This window comes from Mustela erminea, chromosome 15, assembly GCF_009829155.1.
Source record: "Mustela erminea isolate mMusErm1 chromosome 15, mMusErm1.Pri, whole genome shotgun sequence".
Classification (NCBI taxonomy): domain Eukaryota; kingdom Metazoa; phylum Chordata; class Mammalia; order Carnivora; family Mustelidae; genus Mustela; species Mustela erminea.
In genome coordinates this window covers 60550539-60572973 of record NC_045628.1, presented here as the reverse complement: position 1 = coordinate 60572973, position 22435 = coordinate 60550539, and the positions used below count along the sequence as shown (strand labels likewise).

The following is a 22435-nucleotide window of genomic DNA, read 5'->3' as shown; positions in this document are numbered from 1 at the left end:
GTTGGTGTTTTGCTTTGGGATTTTCTTCAACTCCTACTGTAACTTGAGAGTAAGTGATATCTTTACCATCCTGAGTCTCTTCAAAGAATTGAGTGGATCTCAGTCTATTTAAATCCTCAGTTACAGTCTCTTAAAATTGACTCCTAAATATTTTTATTGCTACCGTGAGTTATTTTTCCTTTGTACTTCAACTGGTTATTGCTCTACATGGAAACCATTGGGATGTATCTCTGTATAGAAACCAGCCACTTTCTAAATTCCCTTTTTCCCCCATTCTAGCTTTATGGGGTTATAATTTCCAGACAGTAAAATCCACCCCGGGGAGTACAGCTTGATGAGTTTGGCGAGTGTAGAGTTGTGTGACCACCATCGCAATCACAGTATAGAACATTTCCGTCACTTTTTGACAGAGGTTTCTCCCGTCCCTTTGCAGATGTCCCCCATGCTGACCTCTGGCACCGGGAAATGCTGATCTGCTTTCTTGTCATTAGCGGTTGACTGTTTCAGGAATTTCATATACATGAAATCACGGAATATGTAGTCTTTGATTTGGCATAAATTACTGAATATTATCGCACTACAGAGATGCATCCCAATTTACTTATCCATCAATCAGTTAATGAACATTGGGGTTGTTTCTAGTTTTTGACTGTTGTAAGTAATAATGCTGCTATGAGAATCTGCTTACAAGTCTTTGTACGCGCGTATGTTTTCATTTATCTGCGGTAAATACCCAAGAGTGGATTTTTTTTTTTTTTAAGATTTTATTAAGTTATTTGAGAGAGAGAGAACATGATGGGGAGAGGTCAGAGGGAGAAGCAGACTCCCCACCAAGCAGGGAGCCCGATGTGGGACTCAATCCTGGGACTCTAAGATCATGACCTGAGCCAAAGGCAGACACTTAAGCAACCGAGCCACCCAGGCGCCCCAGGGAGTGGATTCTTTAACCAGGGTAACAACTGCCAAACATTCTGCACGGTGGCTCTGCCACTTCCATTCCCACCGGTGACATGTTACACTTCTGGCTCCTTCACGTTCTCACCAGCACTTTGTGTCTCAGTCATTCTGGCTATTGTTACAAAAAATATCGTAGACTGGTGGCTTAAAGAACAGCCATATCTCATGTTTCAGAGGCTTGGCAGTTCGAAATCAGGGTGCCGGTAAGGTTGGGTTCTGGTGATGCCCCTCTTCTCGGCTTGCAGACAGCTGCCTGCTTGCTGTGTCCTCAGGTGGCTGACAGTGAGCCTTGGTCTCTCTTCTTCTTCTCCTTTTTTTTTTTTTTTTTTTAAGATTTTATTTATTTATTTGAGAGAGAGAGAGCATGAGAGGGGAGAAGGTCAGAGGGAGAAGCAGACTCCCCGCAGAGCTGGGAGCCTGATGTGGGACTCGATCCCGGAACTCCAGGATCATGACCTGAGCCGAAGGCAATCGCTTAACCAACTGAGCCACCCAGGTGCCCCAAGTCTCTCTTCTTCTTATAAGGACAACAGTCCCATCACGGGGCTCTACCCTCGTGACATCATCTAAACTCAATTATCTGTAAAGGCCCCACCTCTAAATACCATCACCTTGGGGATTAGGGCTTCAACAGATACATTTGAGGGGACACTTTGTACTAGTATTTTTGTCATTTTAGTCATTCCAGTAGATGCATATGAACAAAACCTACTGTGGTTTGGTTGGCATTTCCATGATGTCTGGTGATAATGAACATCTTTTCTTATGTTTCTTTGCCTTGCAAATATCTTCTACTGGGATTTGCCCAATTTTTAAATCTTTTTTTTTAAGATTTTATTTATTTATGTGACAGACAGCGATCACAAGTAGTCAGAGAGGCAGGCAGAGAGAGAGGAGGAAGCAGGCTCCACGCCAAGCAGAGAACCCGATGTGTGGCTTGATCCCAGGACCCTGGGATCATGACCTGAGCTGAAGGCAGAGGCTTTAACCCACCAAGCCACCCAGGCATCCCCACTCAATTTTTTAATTAAACTTGTAATCTGGAGATAACTGTCCATTCCTCCCAGAGGGATAATACAGAGAGATCCCATGAATGCTCTATCCAGTTTCCCTGGTGATAACTGCTTCTACCCATTCAAAATGGTGGCCCCAGGTCACAACCACTTTGTGGAGGAGAGTCAGAGGAGCTTTTGTGTGATTTGAGAATTTCCTTGCATGGTGTACTTCTTTGAAAAGTCGCTATCCTGTTTGAGCACCGTGTTAATTTGGGGGATGAAAGGCAAAGGCAGCATACATTGCAGGGTTCGTCCTTAGGATATAAGTTCCTGAGGACAGTGGTAGCTCAGTGTCAGACCTGCTAGTGAACTCTTTGGGGCCAGAACCTCTGCATTTGTTTCCTCAAAGTAGGTCAAGTGATGGGCAGGCACACGTGACAACAAGGAACAGGGCAACACGTGGAAACTCATGGAAACCCCGCAGAAGCTGAGATGTCGCTGGGCCCTTGGAGGTTGGTGCCGATTCACAGGCAGCTCTGGGTTAAGAAAATTATTACCCACCTCCTAGCTCCTCTCTAGGTTTGCCTCTCTTTCTGTAACTTGCTGGCTTTCTTGCCCTTTATTCTTGCTGTGTCTCCCATAACACCTACTCCTATCTAAGTATGTTCAGTCGGATCGTGTCCTCCCCCCAACAAAACATGCTAGAGTCCTGACCCTCAGTACCTCAGAATGTGGCCCTGTAATTCTGAGGGGACTTTATAGACCTAATGAGGCCATGAGGGTGGGCCTTCATCCAGGATGACTGGTGTCCTTTTGAAAAGGGGAAATTGAGGGACGCCTGGGTGGCTCAGTGGGTTAAAGCCTCTGCCTTCGGCTCAGGTCATGATCCCAGGGTCCTGGGATCGAGTCTCACATCGGGCTCTCTGCTCAGCGGGGAGCCTGTTTCCTCCTCTCTCTCTCTCTCTACCTGCCTCTCTGCCTACTTGTGATCTCTCTCTGTCAAATAAATAAATAAAATCTTAAAAAAGAAAAAAAAGAAAAGAAAAGGGGAAATTGGGACACAGAGACACAAACAGGTTCCATGTGAAGAGAAGACTGAAACCACCAAAAGCTGGAGGAAGTTATGGGCCGGGTTCTCCCTCACAATCCTCAGGAGGAACCAACCCTGCTGACACCTCGATCCTGGACAGCCAAGTTCTGGAACCGTGAGACAGCAGACGTGGCTCCACGCCGCGCAGCTGGCGGTACCGTGTTACGGCAGCCCTAGCGAACCGTTCCCACATGCTTCCTTGTAGCTTTTTATTCATCACGTCCAGTTGTTGGCCTCTCACGACCTCGCCTACATAATTAGTTTTCAGAATCAGTTTGGATTCACTCCTATTTGTCCATTTCTGTTCCAGAGAGCAAGAATTTCCTTGGCCCACTGTGTCCCTCTCTGAATGTGACTTTTGGGATAGGCTGCCTCGTCAGCCAGCAGCCAGCCTGTGAGTTGTCCGCTCTGGAGTCCTGTCATCCCTCCTTGTCCCTCCTTGTCCTCTGCGTCATCACCTATTGTCAAAGCAGTGGCTGTCACAGTGTAAACTGCAGTTTCCCACAGCCGTCCACTCTCTGGGGACTGGGGGTAGACTTGGCATGGCATGCATCATGATGGACACATCTAAAGGGATGCCCAGTACCATGTGTGGAAAGCGAGAAAGCCACCTCAGTCTAGGAAGGGGCAGTAGGGGCCAAGGAGTCCAGTCTCCCCCTTGATATAGGAATTGTACTAGTAACCCAGACAGACTGAAGGTCATCCGCCCTTTGCTTGAAAACTTTCAGCCAATAGCATCTTTCCAGAATGATATGGCTCTAGTGTCAAGAATATTCTTACTTAGGGTGAGCTGAAATAGCCTCTTTATGATTTCTCTTGGTTGGTCCTAGCTGCGCCCCTCTGAGTCCCCTGGCTACCCTACCCTACAGCGCCCCCTAGTGTCAGTGTCTTCCCACATTTCTCAGGTCGTGGGGTTCCTGGTGCTTTGCTGTCCTTGTCCCTCACCTTCACCCATGCCACAAGTTGCCTTTTAAGTGCAGTGGATTGTACTCAGCACTGTTCCAGAACGGTCTGACCATTATTCAAGAAGCCTGGGCCAGGGAGGAGAGTCAGAAAGAGTACAGGCTTTGGGGTCTAACAGAGGCACTCTCGAAAGCTGGCTCTGCCGTTTACCAGCTGTGAAATTCTGAGCAGTAGTACCTTTTCCCTACCACAACGCTTTCTGTAAGGAGGACGAGAAAGAAGGAAGGAAACCTTTTTTCTATGTTTGCTTATTGTCTTCATATATTTGGGCTGCTATGACAAAATACCACAGCCTGGGTGACTTAAACAGCAGACATGTATTTCTCAGAGTTCAGGAAGCTTGCAGTCCAGGATTCAGGCTGTCATCATGTTAGGGGAGGGCTCTCTCCTTGCTCTGATGGTGGTGACTTCTTGCTGTGTCTTCTTGGTGGAAGACGCTAGGAAATCTCCCTAGAGCTTCTGAGAGAGTCACCGATCCCATTCAGGTGGGCTCTACCCTCGTGAGCTGAGTACCTCCCAGACGCCCCATCTGACATCATCATCTTTGGGAGATAGAATTTCAACACATGCTTGGGTGCTGCACATTCAGACCAAAGCACTTATCCATGAGGTATGGAAACAGTATTTTCTTCAAAGCATGGTGGTGAGGATTAAGTCAAACTTTGTCGTTTAGGGCAGTGCTTCTCAAATTTGAAAGTCCCCAGGGAAATTTAACAATGCGGATTTGATTCTGTAAGTCTAGGTCTGAAATTCTGCGTTTCTAACAAGCTCCTGAGAGATGCCCACGTTGGGGTCCATGGATCACATTTGAATAGCCAGGATGTAGGACACTTGGCGTGGTGCCTGGCACCCAGCAGTGTTCAGTAAGTGCTGATTCTGTCTTCGACTAGCCCTTTCATGACCCTTCTCACAGTACTCCATACCAGGATTAACTTTTAATTTCCATCCTGTCCCCATATAATAAAGTGACAAAGCACTTGTCCAACTAAGATGAGCTTTAGAAAGTTTCCTTTCAAATCCTTAATCAGAGAAAAAACAGTCTTGGTGGAGAAGGGTATGTTCTTAAAACAGGAGAGATGTTTTCAAGTTCTAAACCAAACACTAAGCCTCCATCATGTAGGAACAATAGCACTTGTGTGCCTGTTCCATCCCTGGAGTTCTGAAGAGGCCAGCACTGTCCCCCGAATACCAGGCGACAGCCCATCTGTGCAGCAGGTTCCAACAAACAGGAGGCGTCATGTCATTAAGGGGACGACAGCTGGGCAGCCTAGATTTATGAAGTCACTAACGCCTTGTCATCGAGGTGCTGTAGGAGGCTGAAGCAGCTGATCCTTCCAGAAACAATGATGGGTGCTGTTGCCATGACATGGAAAAATCAAGTCTGATTAGGCTGAGATTTTGTGAGTCTGAATAGAAAATGCTAATAAATTTTGACAGGATTTATGTAGTGGTTCTGTCCTATTCCACTTTATTCTCCCACTCTTAATAATGAATGTTGTGCTGTTTTCTCTGGTTCTTCATTCAAACAAGCTAAAAAACAAAAGGCTTGCAGAAACATTTGAATACAGATTCAGCCTTCACAAATACCAACATAAATTACCAAAAAAGAAAAAAAAGGATTCTTTTTCCTTTTTATTTCTAGAAAGCCTTTTTTACCCCACTAAATTTTCCTTCAAGGGTTGAAATGAGTAAATTGTTTTGCATTTTCTCTAAAGTGGTCATTGAACTACAGAGAACAGTAGCTTGTCTAGCCCAGCCTTTTTGTTTTTGTTTTTAATCTGAGCTTTGACTGGTAGTTGTCTAACAGCCTCCAAAACACAGTTACTAAAATTACATGTCGAGAACACCTTGAATGAAAAATGACCCTGCTGTTGTTACTTTTATTTGCTATGACACAATGTAGCATTTAAGTTGATTTTGTTTGCAGCCCAATTAACTACAGTCCAATCCTTCAATTATTAGAGCCTCTGATAGGAATTTCTGTATGTTTTTAAACCAAAATTGCTGATCCACAGAACTTGAAAATTTATTTAAATAAACAAACATGGTAAAATTTTCCTCATCACCCTGGGGGTTTATAGTTGAAAATGTAATAGCAGAAAGAAAATATTTTAAATATTTATGGCTCCATAACAACATATACAAGTTGTTTTTTTTTTTTTTTTTAAGATTTATTTTAGACAGAGAGTGAGCAGGGGGAGGGGCAGAGGGAAAGGGAGAGAATTTGAAGCCAACTCCACACTGAGTGCAGAGCCCATCGCGAGGCTCAGTCCCATGACCCTGAAATCATGACCTGAGCCAAAATCAAGAGTCAGACTCTTAACTGACTGAGTCACCCGGGAGACCACATGAAAAGCTTCTCAAGGGCTGCCATGAAACTCACCAGTTGTGTCTCAGGAGAAAGAGATTGGGGATCAGGAGGAAAAGAGTTTTACCTTTCACTTTATACCTTTTCACTTAAAAAAACAAAACAAAGCTTTTAGTAATGTATCCCTTTAATAATATTTTTAGTATTTAAAATAGTCCAGGTATACCGCCAGAAGAAATGTCGTAGAATTATCCTGTGATCCAACAAGCCCACTTTTACATAAATATCCAAAGAAATTGAAACCAGGGACTTTGATACTTGCACGTAGCAGTTCTTTTCACTGTAGCCAATCAACAGATGAGTAGAAGAACAAAATGTGATGGGCACATACAATAGAATATTAGTCAGCCTTACAAAGATAGGAAATTCTGGCCCAGGCTACCACACCGGGAAGCTGGCAGACATGATGCAGAAAAATATACCAGTCCTGAAGACGCAGGTCCTGTGATTCCACTTACAGGAGGGACCTAGAGCAGTCCCGTGCGTGGAGACAAAGTGGAGTGTGTCGGGGCTGGGGGTCGGAGGAGAATGAGGAGCTATTGTTTAATGGGTTCAGAGTTTCAGTTTGGGAAGGGCTCAGTTTCAAAGGTGGGTGATGGTGACAGTTGCCTAAGGATATGAAAGTACTTACCACTGCTAACTCGTACACTTAAAATGGTTAAAATATTAAATGTTATGTATGTTTTACTATAATATATTTTTTAAATTTATATTCTTTGGGGGTGAGGGGGAGAAAGCCAGGCAGGGTCCTCTGGACAGAGGAGCAGCTCATGTACAGGCCTGGAGGAGTGGAAACCAGCAGGAGGTCTTCTGAGAACACAAGTGCAAGTGCCCTCTGCCCTCGTGAGAGCGCCCAAGGGGAGGGGCAGGGGCCGTCACTGTTGGCTCCAGTACTGGGCAGGGCAGAGTCTGGACCCACCAGGCCTCATAATGTCCTGCCCTCCGCACCCCGGGGCTACCATCCCTATCCTTCCTTCCACCTCTCAGCCTGCCTGCCAAGGCCCTACCCTAGGCCTGCCTCCTCCTAGAAGTCTTCCTGACTGTCCCAACCGCTGGACCCTCATCTTTTTTCCAGTTGGTGTTGTCCAGCTAGACAAACTCTCTGAGGCCAGGACCCAGCCTATTCTAAATTTTAAAAAAAGGCAAGGTGGGGGGGGGGGGGGTGTGTGCCAGGTGGCTCAGTCAGTTAAATATCTGCCTTCAGATATCAGACTGTGATCTTGAGGTCCTGGGATCGAGTCCCGCATTGGGCTCCCTTGCTAATCGGGGAGTCTGCTTCTTCCCCTTGCTCATGTTCTCTCTCTCTCAAATATATAAATAATCTTTAAAAAAAAAAATAGTCCTGGTAATTGATTAAAAATGGTATTCAATTAGTCATGTTATTCTTTTTTCCATATCTCTTGTTTTACCTGTCTGGCTTTTTAATTAATTTTTTTGAGGGGGAAGGTAACTATTGATTCGCACATAGTTGTAAGTTATAATACGGAGAGAACCCATGTACACTTTGCTTAGCTTTCCCCAACAGTAACATTTTCCAAACCTATAGTATAACATAGTATAGTGTCATAAGCAAGACGTTGATGCAGTGCACTCATCTTACTCAGATTTCCCTAGATCCACTTGTGTGTATGCATGCGTGTGTGTGTGTGTGTGTGTGTGTGTGTATTAATTTCTGTACCATTTTACCAACTGGGTAGGTTCAAATATCTGCCACAACAGGATACCAGATAGTTCCAACACCACAGGGATCCCTAGTGTTTTCCTTTTGGATCCACTGGCACTTGCCCCCCCCCCCCACCATCTCTTTCAGCCGCTAATCCCTGACAACCACTAATGTGTCCTCCATTTCTAAAATGTAACATTTCAAAAAGTTTTATAGAGGGGCGCCTGGGTGGCTCAGTCAGTTAAGCATCTGCCTTTGGCTCAGGTCATGATCCCAGGGTCCTGGGTTCAAGCGCCATGTCAGGCTCTCTGCTGGGGGTGGGGGTGGAGTCTGCTTCTCTCTCTCCCTGCTGCTCCCCCTGCCTGCACTCTCTCCCTGTCAAATAAATAAATAAAATATTTTTCTAAAAAGTGTTATATAGGGGCGTGTGGGGGGCTCAGTCGTTCAACATCTGCCTTTAGCTCAGGTCATGATCCTGGTGTCGTGGGATCGAGCCCTGCATCAGGCTCCCTGCTCAGCAGGAAGCCTGTTTCTCCCCTTCCCCCTCCCCCTGCTTGTGTTCCCTCTCTCGCTGTGTCTCACTGTGTCAAATAAATAAATAAAATCTTTTTTAAAAGTGTTATATTAGGGGCGCCTGGGTGGCTCAGTGGTTTGGGCTGCTGCCTTCGGCTCGGATCATGATCTCAGGGTCCTGGGATCGAGCCCCGCATCGGGCTCTCTGCTCCGCAGGAAGCCTGCTTCCCTCTCTCTCTCTCTCTGTCTCTGCCTGCCTCTCTGCCTACTTGTGATCTCTGTCTGTCAAATAAATAAATAAAATCTTTAACAAAAAAAAAAAAAGTGTTATATTAAAGGAATCAGAGAGTATATATAATCTTCAGAGTTGGCTTTCCTCACTCGGCAAATTCCTGGCGATCTATCCAAGTTGTCGGTCGAATGTATCAATGTTTGGTTCCTTCTCATTGCTTGGAAGTGCTCCAGTACGAATGGACTGTGGTTTGCTTAAGCATTCGCCTGCTGAAGGGCATCAAGCTTTAAGCTATTACACACAAAGCTGCTGTGGACATTTGTGTGCTCGTTTTTGTGTGAACATAAGTTTTTATTTTTCAGGGCCAGGTACCCAAGAGTGCAATTTTGGGGTCCTATAGTAATTGCATATTTTGTTCTAGAATAAATGGACGGACTCTGTAGTTTCCCAGAACGGTACCATTTTATCCCACCAGAAGAATGGAAGTGACCCACATCCTTATCAGCATTTGTTGTGATCACTACTTTTTTATTTTATCCATTCTGATAGGTGTGGAGTCCTAATTCATTGTGGTTCTCATGGGCATTTCCCTGACTGCTAATGATGTGGAACATCTTTTCAAGTGTGTGTTTGCTGCCCGTAGACCCTCTTTACTGAAATGCCTCTTCATTTCTTTTGCTCATTTTCTAAATGGATTGTTTGCATGTTTGCTGCTATTGTTTAACTCTGTTATCCCCCACTACCTTCCCCTTCTTTTATTTCTTATTCTTTCAGTAAATATTTGTTAGCATGTATCATCTATCAGGCATTTGGAATACAGAGAGAAAAGACAAAGACTTTGCCCTAAAGGAACTGACGGTTTTCAGGAGGGAACAAGTAATCAGTGGGGTTCTGTATAGGAAAGACACCTACTTCCTGTCAAGAGAATCACTGAAGCTTCCTGGAGGAGGCAGCATCTGATCAGCAGGGGAAGGCATGAATATGTTTATTACACTTGACATGGATTACAGTTGACACTTCAACATCATGGGTTGTACGCACTGGTCCACTTATACATGGATTGTTTTGATAAAGGTAGTACAGTACTGTAGGTGTATTTGCCCTATAATTTTTTTTTAAAGATTTTATTCATTTATTTGACAGAGAGAAATCACAAGTAGTCAGAGAGGCAGGCAGAGAGAGAGAAGCAGGCTCCCTGCCGAGCAGAGAGCCCGATGCGGGACTCGATCCCAGGACCCTGAGGTCATGACCTGAGCCAAAGGCAGCAGCTTAACCCACTGAGCCACCCAGGCGCCTCAAATTTTCTTAATAATTGTTTCTAGCTCACTTTATTGTAAGAATACAGTATATAATACATATAGCATATAAAATATGTCAATTGACTGTTGATGTTATCAGTGAGGCTTCTAGTTCAGTAGTAGGCATTTGTAGTTAAGTTTTTAGAAAGTCAAAAATTATATGTGGATTTTTGACTTCACAGGGGTTGGTCCCTGGGTTATTTGAGAGTCAACTGTATACTGCCATTACATTTGAGACATTAATATAGTAAGAAGCATATGATGCCTTCTAAAAGCCCCTCCGGGTATCTTTCTAAGTAATTCATTATGAGAACTTGTCATTAATTCAAGATTAGCAAACAATGAACACAAAATACCATCCTGGGTTCTTGAAGATTCTAAGATAAGACAGCACCCTAGACCCCAGAGATGTATGATCTAATGGGCACTGGAGATTCATAACCAGCAGACAGTTGATCACAGAAGCACGCATTTAGTAACACAGTAGAGTGAGGAACTATCACTAAGAGGTTGGGAAGATTTCTTCGAAGAAGGAGAGTTTGAGTTGGCATTTGAAAAAGGAGTAGAACTTGAACAGGTAGATATAAAAGGGACAACATTTGTACATTCCTAGGTCCCTGCATGGTGTAGATTGCCAGATCCCCTTCTTGCTCTTACCCACAGAGTTGCTTCTGAGGAAGGGTCCTGGACCTAATGTCAGAGTCCATGTTTCACTGATGGCTCCAGCTGAAGAGATTGCTAGTGGAAGTCGTGTCTAGTTTTAGGATGAGATCCACAATCTAATTTTAGGCTGTCTTTCATCTTACAGATAGAGGGACTAAGACCTACAGAGGATCAAATTCAGCCCAGCCTTATTGCTCCTGCTGGCCAGGCCAGTGGATATGTTTTGTCTAGAAAGTCCCCAGCCCAAGCCAGGGAAATGGTGTGGATTTCCTGCTATGTCTCTGCTAAAAATAAAAAATTGATTGGTGAAAATAAAGTGTTACACAGTGGATGGGAAGTACTTTTTATTTTAAAACATTGCTGTTTATCTCCTTGTAATTTGTTTAAATCTCCCTTAAAGGATAAAATTTTTACATATACTCTGAGGTAAGCCACATTTACCAAGTAAGTAACTTACAAAGTGTCCAGAAAAGACAGAACAAACCAACTTTAAAGCTTCTGTTTAGCGGAGATGAGCATATGTAAGAAGCTGGAAGATATTAATGAGATGGGGAGAAAGTCGAGTTTCTTCTCTCAATATGAGCAAAAGAAAGGCAATTACAAACTGTAACATAAACAAAAATATTTTGTAAGAAAGTCATGGCACAAATGTGTAGCAAACTAAAATATAGCATGGTTTTCAGAAATGCGTAAGTGTACTAAAGGATATTCCAGCTGCCACATTCTTCTTAAATGACACAAGTCAGAATACTGGATCGGCAGAGAAAGAAGTTGTAGCCCTTTGCAGTGAATGACATTTACCTAATCACCCTATTATAAGTGCTGTTGACTTTCAGCTTTTAGAATCCACATAAAATAGGAAGACAAATACGTTTACAGAACAAGAATGGAAATGTCATCAATCTCAGCAGTGAACAAGCAAAGTAGGCAGAGGCTGAGCTTTGGTAACGGGGAGGAGAGGAAGAAAGCATGACGGGGGCAAGCATCCTCGTCTTATACACTGGCAGGTCCAGACGCTGTGCAACACTGATGAATGAGGAAGCTGAGGCTTTTAGGTTTACTACTTAAGTTACAAATTTGGTAACTAATGGAAGAATTAAAGAATATAATGTGGCTATTTGAAAGGATTCGGACACCTGGGTGGCTCAGTCGCCTAAGCGATCAGCTCTTGGTTTCAGCTCAGGTCATGTTCTCATTGTTGTGAGATCAAGCCCTGTGTCAGGCTCCATGCTCAGCACGGAGTCCGCTTGAGAACCTCTCCCTCTCCCTCTGTCCCTCCGCCCCTTCCCCCCTCCCACACACACATTCTGTTTCTGTCTCTGTCTCTCTCTCTCTCAAATAAATCAATCTTTTTTTTTAAAGGGGGGGGTGCAGGATATGCCACTCTAAACTATGCTGTTTTGGCATATGGACGGTTTTGAGCTGAAGGCTGTTGGAAAACAGCAGATGTAGGAAGGCCTCTCTGACCTCCTCCTTTCTACCTAAAATCAGGTCATTAAATTCCCCACAAGAAAAGTGCCTTCCCTACACCAGGAAGAGAAGAACATTCTTATCACCAGAGACTGGGAGTCGGTGCTGAAATGGACCTATACACACAGACCTACTAAAATAACCCTTATCTTCCACTGGTTTCCCTCCTATATTTCTTAGTCACTTTCCCACAATTTACTGCCCCCTGGTCCATGCCCCTTTGTCTTGTCACATGTCCAGAATTTATCGTTCTTTGTGTGAAAAAGTATATAAACTTTTGGGCTTAACAACTTCTTTGGGTCTTGTTTTCCTTTTAAGGACTCCCATGTACGGGTACAAATAGTAAATCAAATAAATATGTGTGCTTTCCTCCTGTTAGACTGTCGTGTCGCTTAATTCTTGGGCCAGCTACAGAGTCTAAAGGGCAGAAGGAAGTTTTCCTCCCCTACGATATCAAAAAACTGAAAAGTGGAGAAGTGGAGGGGAGACGTAAGTTCAATCATAATCTTTCAGGATTGGCAGTCAGTTGAGAATATCTAAAGAAATAACAGTGTAGGGGTGCCTTGGTGGCTCAGTCGTTAAGCATCTGCCTTTGGCTCAGTTCCGGATTCCAGGGTCCTGGGATCCAGCCCCGCATTGGGCTTCCTGCTCGCCGGGTAACCTGCTTCTCCTTCTCCCTCTCCCCCTGCTTGTATTCCCTCTCCCTCTGTCTCTCTCTGTCAAATATATAAAATCTTAAAAAAAAAAAAAAAAAAAAAGGAAGGAAAGAAAGAAAGACGAAAGAAAGAAATAGTTTAAATATATTGCGTTAGGATGATGATCCACAGAACTAAATACAGCAGAGGCTCTGAGTGATGAACTCTGGGAAGTAGTATGATAAGTGAGCAGGGATTAGGCAGAGATATAACTTTAATGTATTATAAACAATTGCATTAGTAAAAAGAAATAGGAAAAAAAGTTGTAGTGACCGGCAATAAAAGTTGTTCAAAGGAGCAACATGACAATTAGATACCCCAGGGAATTCTAATTAATTAGTTTTGAGATTTAAGCAAAGAAACACTTCAGTGATAGGAAAGTACTCAGTGTAGTTGCAGCTGTTTCATTACCTAAAATTTAAAATGTAGCCTGTAAGAATTTTAATTTTCCTAAATTTGTCCTTGTGCAGGAAAAAGAACTAGTTCAACTCTGACATAGATATGTGAATGCCACTTTTGCTAAGAGAGATCCTGGCTGTTTTTTGAGATGAGACAAAAGGAACTGCCTTGAGGTATTTCTCAAAGATGTAAAATCTCTGGAATAATCCAGAATTTAGCCCATTTAATATAATATTTAAGCTCTTTCCTTGTGCCAAATTTTTGACGTATTTTTCCCCATAAGAACACACCTCTGGTTTTTATAATGCCAATCATTGGAAAACAGCATTTATTAGATAAACATTCCCTTTGGACATATCTGTTTGCAAGGGCAGGGGCGGGGGGGGGTAGGGGGGCTGGGCTCCAGGCTCACACCTCACGCGCGCGCGATCTTGGCGGTGTGCTGGGCAGAGGGCATGGACCAGGATGTGGGCTCCTGGGGGTGCCACCACGCATCTGGGGTGCCATCCTGTGGCTGTGATGTTAAATTAGAACCTGTATTCATTTTCTTCTCTCCAGGAAGGCCCTTTTGTCTACTTGTCTTTTGTAGGAAACATTGCAGATTCCGAAGGCTTGATTGCTTCATTGTGTAAGTAATTTAAAATGTTTGCATTTGGAATATTTGAGGAGATTAATTGCAAGTGTGGCTGTCAATTAAATGAGTACCTGTAGCACAAATTGTAGGATTTCATTTATATGAAATGTCCAGAGTAGATGAATCTCTAGACACAGATGGTGGATTAGTGGTTGCCTGGGACTAGACTTGGGGAGGGGAGGGGGGCAGGGGATGGAGAGTGAGCGACTGGTTAACGGGTTTGGGTTTCCTTTGGGGAATTAATGAAATGTATTACAATTTCATTCTGATGATTCAGATCTGCGAATATACTAAAACCCACTGAATTATACTTTTTAAATGGGTGAATTATATGACACGTGAGTTATATCTCAGTAAAGCTGTATATTAAAAATATGTTTATGGGGCACCTGGGTGGCTCAGTGGGTTAAAGCCTCTGCCTTCAGCTCAGGTCATAATCTCAGAGTCCTGTGATTGAGACCCACATGGGGCTCTCTGCTCAGCAGGGAGCCTGCTTCCTGCCCACCCACCCCCACCCCCTACCCGGCCACCTGCCTCTCTGCCTACTTGTGATCTCTCTCTCTCTCTGTCAAATAAATAAATAAAATCTTTTTTAAAATGTGTTTATAATGCAGATTGAAGGGTCTGCAGTATTTAAACTGGGTGTTTTTCTTTACTTTCAATATCAACCTTCACTTTATCAAATATATATATGACGTGTGTGTGTGTGTGTGTGTGTGTGTGTGTGTGTAGTCTTGCAAATAATTTCCCCAACTCCTCCTGCTCTGCAGAGATATTACCTCATTTTGCCTACCTTCTTCCTGCTACAGTAAATCAGTCAACATTCCGTCAGTTAGTATTGACTTCCTCTTGTGAACTGTGTCAAATCTGACAAACACGTGAGCCAGGCAACAATAGGGTCTTTTGCCACCATTATAGAATTGCCTTATGCAAGGCAACTTCTTTCAGATTTTGCATCTGAAATTCTGCATTGTTTATCTCATTTCTCCCATAATTCTGGAATCAGGCCCTCCAGCCAGGACCTGTGTTGGGACTGCTGTTCATCACTCGTGTTAGGAAACTTCGAGAGAATCGAGGCAGCTACCATCAGTGCTTCTCAAAGCAAAACGCGTGTCATTTCTGAGGCCTGTCAGGTCCTGGCCAGTGGTAGCTCAGGGAGGCTGAGCCCCCGCCTCAGCAGTGAAGTGCTGCTGTTCACTTTCGTGTATGTAATGGGATGAGTGGGCCAGATCAAACTGTGCCCGAGAGCTGCGGGGGAAGCCCAGAGGCCAGAGGACCAGCCTAAGTCATTGTCTTTCACCCTGGCTGCTTGGCCAGGCATCAGAGAAAGCGAAGAGCCCAGCATTAGCCCAGTCCCTCGAAATGCAAATGTCTGACATGATCTTTGTCAGTCGTCCTCAGTTTACATTTTCTGCCTTAAAAAAAGTAAAAACTCATTAACGGTGGTGTCCTTTATTAAGAAGATGAAAATCCACTAGATAATGTAAAATCCATTAGATAATGTAAACTTCTCGGACATTAAAGTGCACCAGATTGCCTTGGACTCTTATCAAAATACAGATTCGGATTCAGAGGGGCTACGGGGAAGCCTCCCAGATGCTGATCTGCGGGCTGTCCTTTGACTCACCAGGATGTAGAGCTGGGCTATAACCATTACACGGACCCTGTTAAAGAAGAATTATTCATGACACTTCTTTTTTTTTTTTTTAAGATTTTATTTATTTATTTGATAGAGATCACAAGTAGGCAGAGAGGCAGGCAGAGAGAGAGGGGGAGGAAGCAGGCTCCCTGCTGAGCAGAGAGCCCGATGTGGGGCTCGATCCCAAGAGCCTGAGATCATGACCTGAGGCGCCCCTATTCATGACACTTCTTAAAGATGATGAAGAAGAATTTACTCAGGAGGTACCCCTACAGGGGAGTCTTAGGGGTAGGGAAACGAGATCGGGCTCAACTCCAGATGCACCCAAGGACAAGTGGAGCTTTATGGCCAGAAAATAGGTGGGATCCGTAGATGGAAAATTACTAAGAAGAAACATCAGGAGTGGGGACCCTTAATAGACCAACTCAACAGGATTCATGCTGCAGGCAGGCCCGGATGATAGGATAAGACGTGGAGGGTAAGGAACCTGATCAGGTATCAAGAGTAATCAGGTATCTGCACCCCCATGTTCATGGTAGCATCATTCACAGTAGCCAATGTGTGGAGACAATCTAAGTGTCCATCGACGGATGAATGGATAAAGAAGTTTGGAGGGGGGGATTGTGCATATGTGTGTACAAACGCACACGTGCATGTGCATAATGGAATAGTATTTAACCATTAAAAAACAAAACAAAACAAAACAAAAAAAACGCCGCCATTGTGACAACATGGTTGGAACTTGAGGGCATTATGCTAAGTGAAACAAGCCAGACAGAGAAAGACAAATACTGTATAACCGCACTTCTGTGTGGAATCTTAATTTTAAAAAATGCTCAGACTCCTAGAAGAAGAGATGGGATTGATGGTTACCGAGGTGGGGGGTGGAGATTGAGGAAACTGGATAAAGGTGATTAAGTACAAACTTGCATTTACGAGATGGTAAGCACTGAGGATATAATGTACAATATGATGGCTGTAGTTACCACCGCTATAAGTTATCAAGAGAATGGATCCAAAGAGTTCTCATCCAAAGGAAGAACACACCATTTTCTCTTGTTTTTTCTATCTATATGAAGAATGTATGTTCGCTGAACTCATTGTAATCATTTCATCATCTATGTAAGGCACATCATTGTGACGCACACGTTAAACTCATATGGTGCTAGGTGTCAGGGACGTCTCAGTAAAACTGGGGGGGAAATGTGAGCAAATACCAAGAATGGAGGACTTTTGCTACACTGACCCGGTAGGACTCTTGCTGGAACCGGGCTAAGTGGGCCAAGGACAGAGCGCTAGGTGGGGGCCTCGTCAAGGAGAGGGCTCCGAAGAGCCTGACTCAAGCTGGGTCAAGAAGACAGACTTTGTCACCCCTCACCTTCTCCTTATCTCCGCTATAAGGATGAAGGGCCCAGCCTTGGGAGACTGGGATCCTACTCCAGACTTCAGTGCATCTTTCCCTCTAAGCCTCTGTCGGAGCCTGGCGTCAGTCACAAAATAAATGATATCGATTCCATCGTTAGGCTTTTGAATGCTCTGCTTGCCCTTTTGCTGTGTGGGTGTTTACTCAGCAAAGAAACGGCTAGAGTTGACCAGCAGAGGCTTGAGGCACTGTGACTGTCTCGCTCTCTGGCATTCACCTCAGCCCCATGCATGCATGGACACACACACACACACACACACACACACACACACACTCAGTCTCCTTCAGCTCTGCTGAGTTAAACATGATTTCAGACATACCGTGTTCTCTCCACTCCAGGCCTGTGCCTTGGGCATGCTCCTCCCCGAAACACCCTACCCTTCGCCCAGTGCTCACCTCTTGTGACATTAAGATCCACTAACATGTGTTGACAGCTGATACAATCCAGAGGGCCTTGCATGGCCTAACCCGCAAGTCGCCTCCCCACTCTGCTTCCTCAGTAGGAGCCAAACGACCCTCCTCATCCCCAGGACCAGACACAGTGCCCGTGGATCCCTGAGGAGCGGGGTTCAGTTCCCTGCCAGCCCTCCGGATTCCTGGGAGAAGCCCGTCCCATCCTGCCGCAGGAACCAGGGGCCGCCCCATCCTCCTGAAGCCCCTCCTGGTTCACTCTGGTTTTGAGTGCAGCACCCCCTGACCCCCTTCCATGGCTCAATGGGTGCAGTGTCCTCTTTCCCCAGGCTGTGAGTGTAGGTGACTTGTAAATTGCCACCAACCTCATCTGTCCAGTGCCACCTGTTGTGTGTGGCCACCCCCAAAACCTGAGAGTGAGGCTCCCTCCCTCACCGACAGTGAGAAGGAGGAAGTAATCACACCTCACCTCCCTCACGTGGCCCAAGTGTCGCTTTCTCCATGTCCCACGTTCAGTTGCCCTCACTTACTGTGCAGTTTGACCTCCGAATGGGAGCCCCTCGGGGGCCGCCTGTGTCCCCCGTCCTGGTTAATACTGCATTCCCCAGGCCCTGCCCAGAGAGCCTTCCCTGTGCTCCAGAAGCTTTGCTGCATTAAAGAATGAATGAATGGGGTTATTTTTGAATGTCTAAACACCCACTGATCTCTTAGTTCCTAAAACACTGACATTTTACGCTAATGATAATTCCTTAGATTTTTGGGTGCCGTAGTGGGAACATCTCAGGTTTTGTATAGATGGGTTTTCTTTTTAAGATTTTATTTATTTGAGAGAGAGAATGAGCAGGGAGAGGGGCAGAGGGAGAAGCAGGGAGCCCGATGCGGGGCTCCATCCCTATGATCATGAGGCAGACTTAGCCAACTAACCCACCCAGGTGCCCCTTTATATATGTTTAGATTTAGAGGAAAAACTTGCTTTCACTATTATGTTGTTTTCCAATTGGCTCCTGGCTGGCAGTGGGCTCAGGACAGACAGGGCAGCTCTGGCTGCCGGTGGTCGTGTCTGGCCTTTCAGAATCTCTGTTCAGCCTGTGTCTGTGTCTTTTCTCATTAAATGGCTAATCCTGTTTATTGGCCTTTCTGTGGGGACAGCCTTCATTAGACCCCTTTGTCCCAGGCCCCGAGGGATTGTAACTTGGGCCATTATTAGAGACTAGAGCTTTGTCCTGCTGCTCCAACCAATCAGATAATGTAGCTAATATTTGATCATTCGTACCTTTTCTAAGTAATGTGAGAACAGTATTGAAAGCCAGAGAAGAGGTGGGACTTTTCATTTTTCACTCTGATCATTTAAGATCTTAGGACCAGGATGTATTACTTTGATAAATTAAAAAAAAGAGAGAAGAGGGAGGGAAGAAGGAAGAAAGAGATGGAGGGGGGGGAGGATTCTCCCAGGGCACGACTCTCAGACCAGCCCTAAAATGACTTTCTCACTTCATTTTTTCTAGAAGAAACCATCCTGATAATGGGGCCTGGAAACATTTCTTAGGGCATACCCACTCCCTGGTGACCCCAGTGAGGACTTCTGTGGCAGTGGTTGTCAGTGACCCCTGTCCGGACCGAAGCCCCCCTGCCCCACCCCGTGTCCATCCAGGATCCCTCCTGTAGTCCGGGCTGGTCATTACCACCCCCACCTCCCTCCCGCCCCCTCGGCGCTCAATATCTCTTCAGTTATTCATAAGCACTTTTTAAAAAAATAAACGTTTCCTTAATAAAAATTTTCCCACATCTAGATTACATCTACAGACTTTATGTCGCAATTTTGAAATAAGAAATTGTAATGCATTTACCAAGATAAGTGTTAAAGATCGTCTTTGCAAAATCTGACCACGTTGAATTGATTTAGAATTCTGCTTATAGTGAAAAGGGCAGGGGCGAAGAGGATGCACTTTGGGAACAAAATCCTTTTACAAATGTCACATGACGTTGTTATTATTACTCGTGTCACCCAGCAAATGTGCTTTAGCTTCAGTCCTCCTCCTGTCTTCTACGAAGGCATTGTGGAGAATGCAGGGGGTGGCAGTTCTTTTTACCTTCTCCTTAGGGGAAAAAAAAGGTAATTTCCACTGACTGTCATAAAAATGGTTGCCAGATGAGTAACAAAATGCATTTCACTTGTAGGGAAAGAATATGGCAAAGCTGATGCAAGATGGCTGAATTTTGACCCAACCATTGTATCTTTGGAAATTCTGACTGTTGTCCTGGATGGGTCTCTGGCGTTAGTCCTCATTTATGCCATAGTCAAAGAGAAGTATTATCGGTAAGTGCCCTCCTCCTGGCCTGCTGAAGAGAGGACACACGTGAACTGTCCCAAAGCCCGTGTGGCATTTGGAATAGATTATGAACCATATTTATTTGTTAGATGAAAAGTAAAGATGAAAACTGTCCTGTGTTAGGTAAGAATCGTGGTGCCGCCAGGATAATTGCAGATCGTTCAAAATAAAAGCTGAGAAGTGGGATCGCAGGGACCAGGTAGTCCCTGTGTAGGCAAGAAAGCGTGAAAAGCATTGGACGATTTTCACTAATATTTTGGAAACTAAAAGGCTCATGTTTCCATCCCACCCCCCACCCCCAAATCACTCTAGAAAACTCCTATTCCACTTTACACCAAGCAAAGTCTCTTACGTAATTTGAAATTAAATACGCAAGATAAACCTTTCCAGAAGCAGGTTGTGGAAGATGTGAGGAAGGCAGAAGAGGGGGGAGAGGAAGGAGGGCCATGAAGACTACCCGCCGGCTGCCGGCTACCCGTCCGATTCTGAGTCTGCAGACTCTCTGCCCTCTCTCCGGCCCTTTCCCTTCCTCTCCTTGCAGACACAATGACCTAGGGCAAACAGAATGCTATCCTGGGGACGATTCCAGAAACAATGTCAAGTAGGCACAATTGCATTCCATTTTCTAGCATCTTGAATCGAAGAAGTCATGTTTAAAGCTTCCATCACAAAGTATCAGGTGGAATGGAACCTCCAAGTTCATTGAACCCACCTTTTCCCACCCAATTTTACTTAGATAGTGAGCGGGAGAAATTAAATGTCTTCTTGGTTATCTTGTTATAACTTTAGCTCCATGACCTTGGTTGTAGACTCACTGCTTGCCCCATTTGGTAATTACTTCAACCGTTTATAATATCTGCACTGTGAGTATTTACAGATGCATGTATCTCGTTTACTGCCCACTGTAGTCTTTGAGGAAGGGACTGTTCTTACCATCCCCTTTTCCAGTAGGTAAAACTGTGGCTTCTAGCAAGATTCGAACCTCAGTTTCTCTTTGTTGGGTGAGGTCTGATCTCAGTGAATCTTCCTAAGAATAGAACAGGATACCCTAGAGGCCTTATTTAACTCTGAGGATAATCTAGAAAGGGCAGTATTGCCTCTCCCGAGGTTGCATGGGTCTCCCATGAATCAGACTGACTTGCCCCATCAAAGGAGCGCTGTGCAAAACCTGAGGTCCAACTTCAGAGAGGTCTTCTGCTGAGGAAGACTGTGTTGATGCTGCCGTCCGAGAAAAGAGGTCAGGACTCGGGGTGTCAAGCTGTGCCGAGCTGACGGTTTGATTCCTTGTTTCTTTCTCTCTAACAGGCATTTCCTACAGATTACCCTGTGCGTGTGTGAATTGTATGGCGGATGGATGACCTTCTTCCCGGACTGGCTTATGGGAAGCCCCAACCTCAACACCAACAATTGGCTCTACTTTGGGGTCTATCTGGTATTTTTCAATAGTGTGTGGGTTCTGATGCCAGGACTGTTACTGTGGCAGTCATGGGTAGAACTCAAGAAAATGTATTACAGAGGAACCAGTTCAGGGAAAAAGTTCCAGTGAATTTTCAAAATCGCAAATGCTGGTATCTTGCTTTATGAGCCGGAAAGGGTCAAACCTTTTTGGTTGGTCAAAATGTAATGCATTCCTGTGTACACTTGCTTTTTCTACTGTTGTTCCTCAACAGCCTATTTCAAATTGATTGTATGGTGACAAGTTTTCATTAATTGTTTTTTTGTTTTGTTTTTTCTTTTCCCAATTAAATGACAATATGGGGAACAGAGAATACATTTTAACTTGTAATAATAACACGTTTAATTCTATGTTTTCATGGCTAGCATTAATTGTTCCACATTAATAAAACCAATGATCATAGAATACTGTAGAGCCTAGTAATTTTTTATTCCAAGAACATATTGTTGCCTCCTCTCATTTGTCTTTCGGTTACTGAAGTGAAACCAGTGATGAAATGAATGCCTAGAAAAGTGTCCAGTGCATGTAGACCAGGCACGTGATAGGTTGTGGTGGTTCTGTAGCTCGGAGAGCTTGGTCTGCATCGTTGTCCCCTCCTTCCAGTTGTCTTCTTATCCTGCAGAGGCTGGAGGCTGTGGTCCTGGATGCAAAACTGGTTTCCCCTTTCAGAAATGCTTCCGTGAGATCTGGAGGGTAAAAGCGTGGAAATCATTTCGACTATTCCTCCCTTTTCTCCTGTTTATTGATTTATTTACTATTGTTATTATTATTGCCATTTTGTGGTAACATGTAAGGAGTTTTGCCATTTGTGTCCCACCTCCTAGGTACTGAGAGGCAGTTGGAGTTGGGGCACGAGCATGAGGTGTTTGTGGGCTGAGTCGCTCCAGTGGTGGCCTCTTTGGTATTGTCTCCCTTGGGGGTGGGTTCGTTCTGTGGGCATCTGGGAGTCCTTCCTAGAAGCTTAGCCAAGTACCTGCCCTCACAACCTCTTAGTGAATTTTGTAAGCACCTCATTTCCTGGGCTAAATCCTCCTCAAATCTCCTAAAGGGACTTCTCTTCTCCACCAGTGTATCTTGACAATGGTATTTGTTGAATATTGAATAAGTAGAGCCAGACAAGTTTGAGGAATATTATATTATCACAGTAAAGGCTTTAGAAGTCCTGCAATAAAGAAACTTGATGAACTTGTTGAACCCCACTCTTTCCCGCCATATTTAGCAGACCACTTTAACAAG

General features: G+C 44.5%; 1 protein-coding gene across 1 annotated transcript in view; it reads left to right on the top strand.

Moving 5' to 3' along the window:
* Nucleotides 1-21604, top strand: part of EBPL (EBP like) — a 30714-nt gene extending 9110 nt beyond the window's left edge. Inside the window, exons 2-4 of the mRNA XM_032314799.1 lie at nt 13865-13934; nt 19592-19730; nt 21049-21604. Coding sequence (XP_032170690.1) covers nt 13865-13934; nt 19592-19730; nt 21049-21289 — 450 coding nt within the window. The 3' untranslated portion in view covers nt 21290-21604. The remainder of the gene's footprint in view (nt 1-13864; nt 13935-19591; nt 19731-21048) is intronic.
* The last annotated feature ends 831 nt before the right edge of the window (nt 21605-22435 follow it).